This window comes from Canis lupus, chromosome 38 (genome assembly GCF_011100685.1).
Source record: "Canis lupus familiaris isolate Mischka breed German Shepherd chromosome 38, alternate assembly UU_Cfam_GSD_1.0, whole genome shotgun sequence".
Lineage (NCBI taxonomy): Eukaryota > Metazoa > Chordata > Mammalia > Carnivora > Canidae > Canis > Canis lupus.
This window is the reverse complement of record NC_049259.1, coordinates 3588814-3603089: the sequence shown is the minus strand read 5'-3', so window position 1 is coordinate 3603089 and position 14276 is coordinate 3588814. Positions and strand designations below refer to the sequence as shown.

Below are 14276 nucleotides of genomic sequence, written 5' to 3'. Positions count from 1 at the left end.
CCCATGTTTAATTGGATAATTTTGATTTCTTTGGTATTAACTTGTATGAGTTCTTTATATATTTTTGATATAAACCTCTTATTGGATATACCATTTGCAAATATCATCTCTCGTTCAGTAGGCTGCCTTTTCATCTTGTTGATGGTTTCCTTCACTGTACAAACCTTTTCAGTTTGATGCACTCTATTTTTGCTTTTTTTCCCCCTTGCCTTAGGATACATATTCAGAAAAATGTTGCTAAAGCCAATGTTTAAGAGATTACTGCCTATTTTTTAGGAGTGTTATGGTTTCAAGTCTTACAGTTAGGTCTTTAATCCATTTTGAGTTTATTATTGTGTATGGTATAAGAGAGAGGCCCAGTTTCATTCCTTTCCATGTAGCTGTCCAGTTTTCCCAATATTTACTGAAGAGACTGTCTTTTCCCTATTGTAGATCTTTGTCTCCTCTGTAGTACATTAACTGACCACATACAAGTGGGTTTATTTCTGGGCCTTCTATCCTGTTCCATTGATCTATGTGTCTATTTTTGTGCCAGTACCATACTGCTTTGATTACTATAGTTTCATAGTATGCCTTGAAATCTGAGATTGCAATACCTCCAGCTTTCTTCTTCTTTCTCAAAACTACTTTGGTTATGCAAGGTCTTTTATGGTTTCACTTAAATTTTAGGGTTATTGGTTCTAGTTCCATGAAAAACACTACTGGTATTTTGATAGGGAGGGCACTAAATCTATAGCTTGCTTTGAGTAGTATATTAAAAAAAAAAAGTTTTTAAAGATACATGAAAGGCTCATAACCCATCAGTAATCACAAGTGTTCCCTTTTTTGTCCTACAAGATATAACTGAAATATACTCATGAATGTTCTGAAAATCTACTGCAAATGAATAATTCTTTCTAGTTATATCAGTACCTGACAGTGAGGATGTTACAAAGTCTCATGAAACTTGCTATTCTTTTATGATAGGAGAGTGAATGATATTGGACACTAACCAAGGATCCACAGGAGCAATTCCTTTCAATCTCAACACCAAGAATAGCTGTATTTCTCCTGAATTACTAGTTTATTTCTCATCTTATGCAACCAATCATATCTTCTTTCTTCTGGCTATTCTTGTGGCCCATCTCCAAGACCTATATAGAAACTCACAGAATTCATATTGTGTACCAACTCTGTACTTGATTTGGATTTTTTTCCCCCTTATCTATTTTCTCTGCTGTATTTTCTATTTATTTTAAGCTATTGCTTATATTTATATGAGCCATTGCAAATTTTCTTTGGAATAGATGAAATTGATAGCTAGGACTAAGTGTTATGCTCAGTCAATAACTTCATATTACCCCTATTTAAATCTCACAGCATCTCTGCAAGAGAGTTTTCATTATCACTAGTAGAGTGGTTAAGAAAAATGAATTTCACCCAGGTACAAATACTTTGGAGAGTAGAGGTATAAGTAGGAAATTCCAAGGTTCTACTAAGGAACATAAAAAAAAAAAAAAAAAAAAAAAAAAAAAAAAAAACCTAGTCATATCTACAGATAATTGTAGATTAACTAAAGTAGCAAAGAACTATGGGAAATGGATGACCTTAGCCAAAGCTTCCAAAGTGAACACTTTAAGAGTATTGTTAATATGATCTTTATGATGCCTTTTTGATTCATCTATGTCCTGAGTTTTGTTTAAACAAAGAAATAAAATCTGTTTTAGTTATTTTACTAATTTCCTACTTTAATCCACTCTCTCCAGACTGTCAAAAGAACAATGCTTTACATTTAAAGAAAAAAACACTTTTTTCTCCCAGAAAATATTATCAACTTTGAAAATTCCATAGCTTTTCTTTTCAGTTAATCATTGTAATATGGCCCAGAGGGATAGGGATGCTATGATTTTTTTCTACCTTTAAGAGCATTTATATTTTTGCATTTTGTCTGTTATTTAATAGCATTAAATCACATCTGTTTATATCATAACATAGTTGATAAGAATAATAATTAGATTCTGGTTCTATCTCGTGATTATGTAACTTATGAATTTCTGTACCTCAACTAATACATTATAAAAAAGGGGAAAAAATGACAGAACTCCTCAGAGTTGGTGTGAAGATTAAATGAAATAATACATGTAACAAGCATAGAACAATGCGTGGCATACATTCAGCTCTTGATAAATGTAACCTGCCTTTAAAAGTACTAATGCAGTATCCTCCATTTTCACTTGATCTTCTGGATTTTCAGCAGAAAATAGGTGAAATGGCACATGAACCCTTGTGGAGAGACAGGCAAGAAAAAGAAACAAACTACTGAAAGCTTCCATTTATAATTCGCCAAAGTAGTCGCCGCATATTATGGCAGTGACTAGAGCCATTGCCATCATTCCTTACTGGTACTTGTGCAGCTTACTGATCACCCTCGCTGATTCCTAGGGGATCAAGTGGTATTTCAGTTTTTGACAGGCCCGAGACAACAGGCTGCCCATTATTAAACCACACATCTGGTCCTTGTTATTAATAACTGGTTGTTTGCAGTATGTGGACAATCTACAAGTTTTCCCACAGGGAGTCAAATGAGGTTGAAATGTGTTAATCCTCTTTTATCCCTATTCACACAGTGATTTACAAGATGGGCTAAGTGTGCCCCTGTAATAACAATTTATCTTTATGATTCTGTGCAAAGTCCAGTGCAAGAAAGCCAAGAACAAGTAGTCCTTTATTTCTTAGATTCACTGCTTTTGGGCTTTGTATGCAAAATCCATTTTTTAAATGTATTTACATACTATGAAAATTGGAAGTAATACAACTCTGAGTTCAAGGAATGCAGACACAGAGGGCATGATTTTCACTCTTTAAAGCCATGCTATAATTACAGGAGTGCAGAATACTAAAGCACAGTTCCAAAGAGAAGCCCAGTGAATACTCTAAACAGAAAAGGGTCAAAGAATTAGGGATTGCTGCCAGCCATAGTCCTCTACAGACCAGCCAAGCTTGACAGTCAGGGTTTCTGCTTCTGTTTAACTTTACTGCCTCTATTTGTCCAGGAAAAATATATATATAAAGATAAACATGATCAATCCAAGACAAAATTGTGTAAAGAAATCTCACTGTCTTCAGTCCCCCTCCTTTAAGGATCCTTTTTTCCCACACTCAGGAATATTTTTCCCCTTTTATTTTCAAGCAACTAGGGCTTTCCAGGCTCTGATTCCCTTCCCAACTCCAAACCCATCTCTACTTCCCAGGTAAAGAAGACAAATAAATCTAATACCACTGGTGCACTGAATTAGTTTACATAAATGATTTATTTTTCCAAGTATATACAATGGTTCCTCTTTCCCTTGAATTTTTTTTTTAATTTTTATTTATTTATGATAGTCACACAGAGAGAGAGAGAGAGGGGCAGAGACACAGGCAGAGGGAGAAGCAGGCTCCATGCACCGGGAGCCCGACGTGGGATTCCATCCTGGGTCTCCAGGATTGCACCCTGGGCCAAAGGCAGGCGCCAAACCGCTGCGCCACCCAGGGATCCCTCCCTTGAATTATACTACATCTTAGATTCTCGTTAAGAGTCTGCTTGTTATAGTTATATCTAGTTACTATGGAATCAAGGTCAGAAACTTCTACTAATCTACTAGTCTGCTCCCAAATGATCAGATGCAAAGGATCCAATGCCATTTTCACAATATTTTCTTTGCCTTCACAGAGTTTGAGTTTTTATATTTCTGTTGCAAGCAAGCACATGGTCACTATGCTACAAGAGGTCTATGCAAATCAGACATTCCTGGCCTTGCTTATCCATATGTACTCTACCTGGACAGTACATTCACTTACATCTCAATTTCTACAACTTCACACATCCACTTCTGAATTTGTACTAAGGCTGAGATGTTATCAGCATTGTAGATGGCACCTTGTCTTCTCACTCTGTTCTCCAACTGATTTTCTCTTACATTACAAATTTATTGCTATCTGATGATTAAGATCCTTGTGAAAAGAATTGTTTTCTTTTCATGATCTATTAAAAAAATAAAAATACAAACCCATATCTAGTCAAGGACTGTCAAAAAGTAAAAGTAATTGTCTTTCTAGATTATTATCTACTATTTTGATTAATTTTAATTAGCAATAAAAATTCATAAAAGCATTAGTTTAAAAACATCTTGATCAAAGGTATTAAATATTGCTCACATGGGGTACCTGACTGGCTCAGTGGGAAGAGCATGCAACTCTTGATTTGGGATCATGAGTTTGAGCCCTATGTTGGGTACAGAGCTTACATAAATAAACAAACAAACTTTAAAAAATAAATAAATATTGCTCACAAGAGGTCAAGGTAACTTAATTTCAAACTACAAATATATAAAGCAACTGGTTAGATTTCAATTAAAAATTTTTTTTGCTTCATTTTCTAAAAGTATCGTAGACAAGGAAGGTGCATAAGTAAAATAACACTGGCAATACATCAATATGCTAATAAAAACAGACATACCACCAATGACAAAGCAATTTATGAACATATAGAACATTTTAATAAACAAGAATATGATTTGGAAAAGCCAATAAAAATACCATATTTGGGGATGCCTGGGTGGCTCAGTGGTTTAGCGCCTGCCTTCAGCACAGGGTGTGATCCTGGAGTCCCGGGATAGAGTCCCACATCGGGCTCCCTGCATGGAGGCTGCTTCTCCCTCTGCCTATGTCTCTGCCTCTCTCTCTCTATGTCTCTCATGAATAAATAAATAAAATCTAAAAAAAAAAAAAATACCATATCCACTATTAACAACAAGAAAATAAAAGCAGGTATGCATTATGACTAAATATAGTTAGTTTAATTTTTATTTTGTACTGATAACGAAGATGAAAGCTGTTTGCCTTCATTTGTATTATTTCCTATACTACCTTCCAAATTTATTTCTGCAGAAGTTGAGATACTTTACTAAGAGAGAAGGGGAAAAGTGTGTTTGTTCATAATTTTGATAAAACAAGTTAGCTGAAATTATTTTCTTGTTCATCCATAAAAAAGTATGTTTTTGCACCCATCCTCAAGACTAACTTGCAGCTGTCATGGAGAAACTATTTGTAGAAAGTTTACTCTCCTTGGGGCGCAAGGGGGGTTCAGTCAGTTAAGCATCAGACTCTTGATTTCAGGTCATGTCGTAATCTCAGGATCATGGGACAGAGCCCCACATCAGGCTCCATGCTGGGTATGGAGTCTGCTAAAGATTCTCTCTCTCCCCCTCCATCTGCCCCATGCTCCTTCCCTCTTGGAAGGAAGGAAGGAAGGAAGGAAGGAAGGAAGGAAGGAAGGAAGGAAGAGAGAGAGAGGGAAAGAGAGAGAGAAAAGAAAAGAAAGAAAAGAAAGAAAGAAGAAAGAAAGAAAGAAAGAAAGAAAGAAAGAAAGAAAGAAAGAAAGAAAGAGAAAGGAAGGAAGGAAGGAAGGAAGGAAGGAAGGATGGATGGAAGGAAGAAAGAGGGAGGGAGGGAGGGAGAAAGTTTAATATCCTCAAAATAACATAGAAAATGAATTTCTAGATTCCAACCTCCATTATTCCCATTATTCAAGACTTATTATATATAGAAGTGCTCTGAAAAGTTATGAGTGTAATACTCACAGAACAGGTATTACTAACACATTAGCATATACAGAAAGTGGATATACATAAGAGAGTACGTAAATGATCAAACTTTAAAATAATTCTATGTAAGTAAATAAATCAATAAATAAATAAATTCAGTGTAATCTGAAAAGCCACATTTCAATTATAAGATCAGGTCAAAAGAAAGAAATCATACACATTTTTATATAAAATATTAATTGTCTGAATTCTTCTATTGATAAACAAAAATTATTTAAAATGCATATTTCTCTGCATTTTATGTATTATACTATATATATCTAAAGTTATTGTTTGCATCATTACCTACTTCAGTAGTAGGTAATTTTTTTAATTTCCTTATGGAGATTTCCTTTTTTTTTTTTTAAGATTTTATTATTTATTCATGAGAGACACAGAGATAGAGATAGAGATAGATAGAGATAGATAGAGATAGAGAGAGAGAGAGAGAGAGAGAAAGAGAAAGGCAGAGACACGGGCAGAGGGAGAAACAGGCTCTCTGCAGGGACCCCATGTGGGACTCGATCCGGGGTCTCCAGGATCATGCCCTGGATTGAAAGTGGCGCTAAACCGCTGAGCCACCAGGGCTGCCTGATTTCCTTTAATATAAAAGACAGTGCTAAGAAATACAGCATTATCTAGATTCTCTTAATAATAAATGCTTAAGTCATTTTTATAGATTTTTGCATATGCAAAGTTGATTCCACTTATATAATTAAACAGTAGAAATAACATTTCATCCTTTTTACTATGACAAGATATTTTAAAAGTGTATTTAACGACTTGAACTTAACAAGTTTAGAATAAGTACTTTACATCAAATGGCTACTTTTCAAAATAATATATAATTTTATTAAGGAAGATAAAGTTGGTAGATTATATAAATGTGCCATTCCAAATCCATTCTTCCAATTTTGCTTTATTATATAAATTAATACATTTGCATTGTAGATATCTAAAATCACACATACTCCAAAAGCTATCCAAACACTTTCACCATTTTATAAATCCCTCTTAAACTATTAATTCATTGGATTGTACTCCTTGTTCAAATCCTTTTATGTTTTCAATTACTACAATGCATTAGGTGACTTGCTTACATTACTATAAATGTCACCTATAAAATATGAAAGATAACACTTAAAATTACTGGAGTTGAAACAAATGACCGGATATTTGAAAACTGACTGGTGTTAATTAAATAAAAGCCCTACTCCTGTATGACTGCAACTGCAAATTGTCCACTAGCAGTAATTTATCAACAGTCATGACAATTTATCCACATCAAGTTCACTGTGTTCCAAACTTTAAAATTACTAAGTCATGATGAAGATGAGGAGGACTTGTTCTGTCTTAAGGCATTTAGAAGATGAAATTGGGACGTCTGGGTGGCTCAGCAGTTGAGCATCTGCCTTTGGCTCAGGGTGTGATCCTGGGATCCAGGGATCGAGTCCCACATCGGGATCCATGTGGGGAGCCTGCTTCTCCCTCTGCATGTGTCTCTGCCTCTCTCTTTCTCTCTGTCTCTCTCATGGATAAATAAAGAAAATCTTTTTTAAAAAAGTTGAAATTTACCAATCGTTAACTGCAAGAGAACATTCTAAATCTTTATTGTTTCACCAATCATAGAAATATTAAAACAGTAAACAATAGATTTGAACGCTGCTGCAAATTCTACATTGTTACAGAATGGCTTCCATATAAAACCAGTTAAATTCAGTCTCTAGTCCTATTAGTTTTAATCACGGGGTATCTTTGAAGATACTAAGTATCCTAAATATTAGATTCAAAATATATCGAATACTTTGAGCCATCCCTAATATAGTGACTTCAGCTACTTTATTTTCAAGCAATACTGACTATCCTAATCTACAAAGGGTACATAATCTTCTTGGCAATCTTAAAATTGAAATTCTGCAAAAACATCATCATACATAAACAATGTCAATATTCAGGGGAGGGGAGCTTATCTCCAACTGTATCTGTGAACACCTCCTGACCCAGGACTGTTTCACATTCCTCCTTCTGTTCTTCCTAAAACCTAACTTAATAAGGCCCTGAGATGCAGCATGTAGTCAAAGATTAGCTGAATGGATAAATGACCATTAAGAAATATTTCATGAGCCACTTGAATTAGATTTTTGTGTTTTACTCAGGATGCCAAAGAAATAAATGTGAGTCATATGTGCAACAGACATCTCTAGGCATTAGCAGTTTTCTCATTTAGCAACTCTCAAAGTTATTTCATGGCCTCAGAAAACTAATGTTATTTGTGTGCTAAATGTGCAGTTATCTACAATGCTATGTCTAACTCTGCTCCTTTATGTCCTACGCAGAAAAGGTTAACAGAATGCAAATCAGAGAGAGGTAGTTATGTAAAGATGACATTAATACATACACACAGTCTATACATAATATGTGTCACATCTACATTACATGTGACCTTAAGCATGTGTGTTTCCCTACTAAAAGGTGATACAGTATAAATTTAAGCGGACTATTCAAGGTTAGTTCACAGAAAATCTATAGTGTAGAAAATCTAAAATCTATAGTGTAGAAAATGCTCTCTTTTACCACACTCCTTCATACATCTACCATATGCTTTACTCATTTTCACATGCCAGTCAATCACACCCTACTAAGATTTAATTGAAAATTCTTAACCTAAAGAGCAAGGTAGAAAGTGTCTACTTTCCCATCAGTTGATTTCTCCATCATTTCTAGAATGTAACCCTGGATAGAGAAGATACCCAATCTTGGTTCAGATTCTCCCAGAAGCATATCTTAAGATAAGCACAGAAACAGCTGTTTATTTGGGAACTGATACCAGAAAATACCAATAGGATGAGGGGAGAAGAAAGCCAATAAAGGTTGTAATATCAAACCAATTACATCTGTGGGCAACTGGTACTAGTCCCACTGGACACAGTGTAGAACAGGTTTCAGAATTATTCCAGCCAAGGAGTTAGAAAGCTAAGGTATTTATCTAACAATTTACTCAGTGGCACCTTTGGCTTGCACCCCAAGACCTGGGGAGCCCCTGAGACTAGAGGGTAAGGAAGGGGGATAGGAGCATGCCTATGCTTCAGGCAGAGATAGGAGCATGCCTATGCTCAGGCATAGCCTAGAGAATATGGACAAAGCACTAAATTTATCTGTTAGTATAAACCATCTACCTATTCTTCTATGAAAGAGTGCTTTTTCTTCAACTCCATAGGAATTGAGTCCATGATAACTGAGTCGAATTAGACTACTCAGACTCAGTTGCAAAGAGGAATTTGTGAGCATAATAAAGACAAAACCGATTACTTAACTTACTGCTTAATAATTCAGGATTCGGAAGAAAAATAAAAGAAGAATTGAAAACTGCTAATGAGAAGTGAAGAAGGGAACTAACAATTAATGGGCACCTAAACTGTACTAGATGCTACAAAATGATTCTTACAAATTCAAACAAATTAAATGGAAAGAATTTAGGAGCTTCTTGAAGAATTGGAGTCACAAAGAACAGAACCCAAACATCATCTTTGCACTTGCAAGACATATTACCAGGATAAATATTTAATTTCCCAGAAACTTAGTTTCTTAGTTCCTAAAATTCATACATACACACATATACCCTTACAGACACACACATACACCATTAGCATAGCTAACATGAGAACAGCCAGTGCTTAGTGCTATTAGTTTTGTACCTTACACAAATAAGACTATTGAGTCTCATAATGGTTGAATGACTTGCCCAAGGTGACTCAGCTAGTGAGGAAATAAGCACAGGATTGAAGGCTGACTCACTATTCATCCAAGGATCTTGTCTTCAAAGATGGACCAACAAATGGAGCCAAAATGAAATATTAAGTTTTCATGAAGTCACAAAGTCAAAAGGATGAACAATTTTTTAATGTTTAATACCTCATTTTAATAGTAAATATGGCCTAGATTTTACATTAAACTTGGGCTAGCATAAACTTTCGTTATAACAGATATTTTAACTGAATGTATAAAATGTTTTTTAATATAGCAGTGACTTACTTGGGTAGTATTCAACTAACCAAAATTCCTCGTTACTGAAATATATCTGTCAACGTCCTTAGAAAAATGAGGGGAACCTCATGAACAATGAATATCTTGCATACAATATTAAAAAACAAATATTATCACCACAAAGCCCAAAATATATCCTCTATGAATTCAATCCATTTCTCACTTTCTACAGTGAGGACTCCTATTCTACACGATGATCCTAAGGTCCTGAAGTAACAAATATAGATTCAATCACTATGAACACAATGGTGCATTTGATAACCCACTTAACCAGGCTTAATATGGTTTATTTAAATGTCAACTAGCATGGCAATTTGTTTAAATATTCATTTCCTTATCTTCAGTCACCCAAAACACCTTACTTTCCCAGGATACTGGTGAACTGGCATTTGTTCTTTTAATTTTCAACAAATACATGTGTTTTGCCTTTAAAAAGAAGTTGCATTGAGATATTACCCTCTGAGAAACATCCATATCCCTTTAAATTACTAATATGAGACCAAAGAGGAAGTCCAAAATTGACACCCAACATAAAAGCCCCTGTGTGTAGGGACAGGAGGTGGTCTTGGGAGCTAAAACGGTGAGGAAGAGAAGGAGAGTATTGGCCAGTGCCAAATGGGGAGGAGATTTTGAATAGGACCAATAATGGATCTTTTATGTAATTAAAATATAACATTAATACCAAACTGAACTTCAAGGAAATATCTCAATTGAGTTGAGCCTAGTTAGTATACATAGGTTATTTAAAGACAAAAATATATGGCATGTGATACATGAAATGACTATTCCAGAAAATACTAAATTCAATGAAACCTAAAATGTGCCTTTTAAGTAATGAATCAGAGAGCCGGAGGAATTTCAGAACTTCGACTAGGCAAAGCAGTCGTGCTACAGATAAAACACAGGAGCAATATCTTGCTGGTAATAAATACTCTAGTTCTGAAACTTAGTTCTAATCTTGTGACATGTATACTAGTTAGGTCAAAAATATATTAATCACAAAAACGTTGGGTCATGCTACACAGACACCACTACAAATCACAGTTACCTGCTCAAAGTGAGTATTTTCCGGCGACAACGTCATTTTGCCTAACTACCTGTTAACATATTTAAACCAATTGTCTATCAACTCAACTATCAACTGTTTAAAGAGCATAAAATTCCCAGTAGCAGGTGGACACCTTCACAAGACGACACTGACAAGCAGTAAGTAAACAGGTGCAGGAGATTTTAAGTTTCTGATGTGCTTTTTCTACCAACTTGGATACGTCTGCAAATTTGAGGAGCAACCCCTAAAGGGGGAAAAAAATGAAAATTATATGGCACCGACACTGCGTGCCATTTGCATGTGCGGCACCCCTCGCAGCAGCCTTATACACACCCTAGAGAAGCGTAGACAGACAAAAGAGTAGCAAATAAATGCAATGAATGCGTTGCAAGGATAAGAAAGTGAAGAGGAAGAGCTCCTTGTCCGTGGCAGTTGCTCTATACAGTCAAAATGGAGAGACACATCCAAGAGTCCCTTCACTCCCTCCCCCAGTCCCTGGCTCCCTTTTTATTCTCCTCTGTCCCCCCGGGAGCGGCATCTGCGCCAGCCGGACTGCCGGAGCAAGCCTGCCCCGCACCACTCACCTGTCGTCGTTCTGCCATCCTTGGTCCCCCAGCAGCAGGTCCCGAAATCGGTACCTGGGAGGCAGAGGGGGCACTTCGCTCTCCAAATCAACCATCCTTCCTCAAAGAGTGGGAAACATAGAAACGACGGATGGAGGAGGGCGAGAGGAAGGAAATTCTGCAGAGTGGGGCGGTGGGGGTGGGGGGGACTAACAAGAAGCGGGGCCCCCTGGGGGGACGGGGCAGGGGAGGGGGCCTGGGCGGGGGAGGGGGCGGCTCGGAGCCGGAAGCTGAGGCTGAAGGGGGCTGGCTCCTCTCTCCAGAGGGTGTGATGGGGATGATGCAAACCGAGCCCAGGAGCAAAAGTCTGGCTCTGACAAGAATCTACGCTGCCAAGGAACCGCCCCCAGGCTCGGCACCGCCTCTGGTCCCCAGGACTCGGGGGAGGCGGGAATGCAAAAGTTACTTCGCGGGAGAGAAAAAAAAAGAAAAAGAAAAAAAAAAAAAAAAAAAAAGCCGGACACGCGCGGCACCTCGAAAGAGGGGAGGGGGCGCGGCGCGCTGGGAGGCGCTTTCTGCACGGCGGGTGGAGGCGCCTCCTCCGGGGCAGCCCCGGCCGCGGGTCCGCGCGGGCGCGAGCGGGCGCGGGCTGGGTCCCCCGGAGCCTTCGCAGCGGCCGCCGGGGGCCGAGCCAATGAGACTCCCCCTCATTAGCATAACACGTGACGCCACGGAGGCGCCAACCAATGGGGGCGAGCCTGGTCGGCGGGTTCCCGCGCTCCAGCCCCTTCCCCCAGGCCGGGGCCGCGTGCGGTCGGGGTCGGGCGCCCCCGGGCCCCGCGCGCCTCCGCGGCGCTCGCCCTCCGCCTGGGCAGCGGGGTGGGAAGTGCGCGGTCGTGGAGAGGGAATCCCCGCTCGCAGCCTCAGGAAAACCCCCGGGTATTTTCCGCCACGGTCTGATAGGAAGGAAGGTGTTTTCCCGGATTCTGGAAAGAGAATGAAGGGGCTGGAAAGAAACACGTAGGGGATGGCTGGGAAAGCACCCCGGAGGGCGGGGAGGACCGTGCACCAGCGGCGTCAATCAACTGCTGTTGCTGCTTCGTGTAGCGCTGCGGGCTCCCGGGCTGCACGGCCTCAGCCCTTGGAATCCCCTCTTAGTGGCCCCCCAGCCGGAGGAGGCAGTGAACCCCGGAGTCCACAGTTGGTTTTTCAGGATCAGCTGCTGCTCATGGGAACCTCACTGCACAAGCCCTAGTTCTGTGCGCGCATCCTGTCTTCTGCCAAGCTCTGATTTCCTCGGGGTGAACCGCAGGCACTGGGTCCTTAACCACCTGCGAGGCCCTGGGCCTGGAGACACAGACTTTACTCCCCACCCCACCCCACCCCGTGTCCCCCATGCCCTCGGGAATCTCATACTTTGCTTAGAGTGGAAGTGATCCCCTAAATCGAGACACAGTAATTAAACAGCAAATAAGAAGATTTGGAAATCCCTGGGAGGTAACAGAGGTATTCAAGGAGGGGTCAGGGAGGAAGTTGACAGTGAACCAGACCTTCTATATTCGTTTGCAACGTGTTTCAGGTAAAGGGAGAAAGCAGGGAAGCGAGCAGAGAGTATAGTTAAGAGTAGGAGCAAAGTGACTTGGAAAAAAAAAAAAAATGTTGGGTTTATTCAGGAGACACGGATTAGATTTTGGTGAGGTTACATAGTGGAGGGCTTAGACACAAAGTTGGAAAGGCAAGAAGAAATCAGCAAAAGGATAATATCATGTAAAGTAGGATGAGTACCTAAACTTGAAGAATCACAGTGGAAATTAAGTAGTCGTACCCTATGTCTCAATCTTCCAAATCCAACCTATCTCAAATGGCTTATCCTTTATTAGATTTCCTGATTCTTCCAGCTAATGATGATGCCTTTCTTCCTTTGAACGCTTCATACCTTTGTGATACTTTGCTTTTAGTATTTATTATATTCTGGTATGCTTCCCTGCCTGTTGCCCATCTTTCTAACACAGTACCTTCAAAATCACAAAATCTCAGCCAACCTGTGTTGAGATGCATTAAAGGCTTTAAACCTAGAAAATGAATATTTGTCTCACATTTGCTATAGCTCCAGCATTATCTATCTGTTTATTTTTTTTTGGTATGAACTTTAGCAACCACTTTGCCAAATGAGTTATGTCACTACATTGTTAATGGGGGGAGGGGGTATGGGCAGAAAATACCTGGTTTATATTTTGGAGCTTATCATCTGCCATTAGGATAAGTCTATGAAGCTTAATTTTTTAATATTCCAGGTAAATATTTTTATTTTTATTATAATATTCTGCCTTCATGCATCTGGCATAAAATTAAGTAGTTAAGATCAGTAACAGACTCCAAAAAAAGGCACTAAGAAAGAAAATAATTAGCTGTTGAGCGTTAGATTCCTGAGAAGCTGGAGGTTAGAGAATAAAGCAACAACATTTTACTTTTAAAAAAGCTATACACCCTTATTTTATTGCTACAGTCTTAATTATCTGGCCCCCAAGTGTCCAGGTAACATTTTAAGAGGAAGTAAATGCATTAAAAAGAAAAAAAAATTTAAAGAAATAGTAAAAACCTAATCAGCTAGCAGTGTCATAGCCCAGCTGTTAAGGATACAAATGGCACAAAGTATCCTGATGCATTAAGCCAAACCAGTTGGAGACCACTGCATTAATGATACACTGATGTTCTGTGTGCCTTCACATTGTCAAAGTGAAGAATCTTACACTTTAAATGTAAGAAAATTCTGAAAATAATGCAATATAAAAATACTATCCTGACATTCTTGAAATAAAACAATATTTGAGCACTAAAATTCATAGTTGAAAGATCCTTTTGCTCTCCTTTATATTTTCTTTTCATTTTTCTTTAAGCAGACTTTTTAATTTTTGTCATTAATTCTGACTTTTAGTTCTCCCACCCATCTTTCTACACTATTATTCTTTTTTTTTTCATGTCATGTCATATCATTTCCTGCTGTTAAAATATATTTTC

At 38.4% G+C, this 14276-nt stretch overlaps 1 protein-coding gene across 7 annotated transcripts in view; it reads right to left on the bottom strand.

The window, feature by feature from the left end:
• Positions 1-11451, bottom strand: part of KCNT2 (potassium sodium-activated channel subfamily T member 2) — a 372756-nt gene extending 361305 nt beyond the window's left edge. For all 7 annotated transcript variants that reach the window (XM_038586089.1, XM_038586091.1, XM_038586090.1 and 4 more), the window contains exon 1: positions 11280-11451. In XM_038586089.1, the coding sequence (XP_038442017.1) occupies positions 11280-11374 (95 nt within the window). In that variant the 5' untranslated portion in view covers positions 11375-11451. The remainder of the gene's footprint in view (positions 1-11279) is intronic.
• Between the last annotated feature and the right edge of the window lie 2825 nt (positions 11452-14276).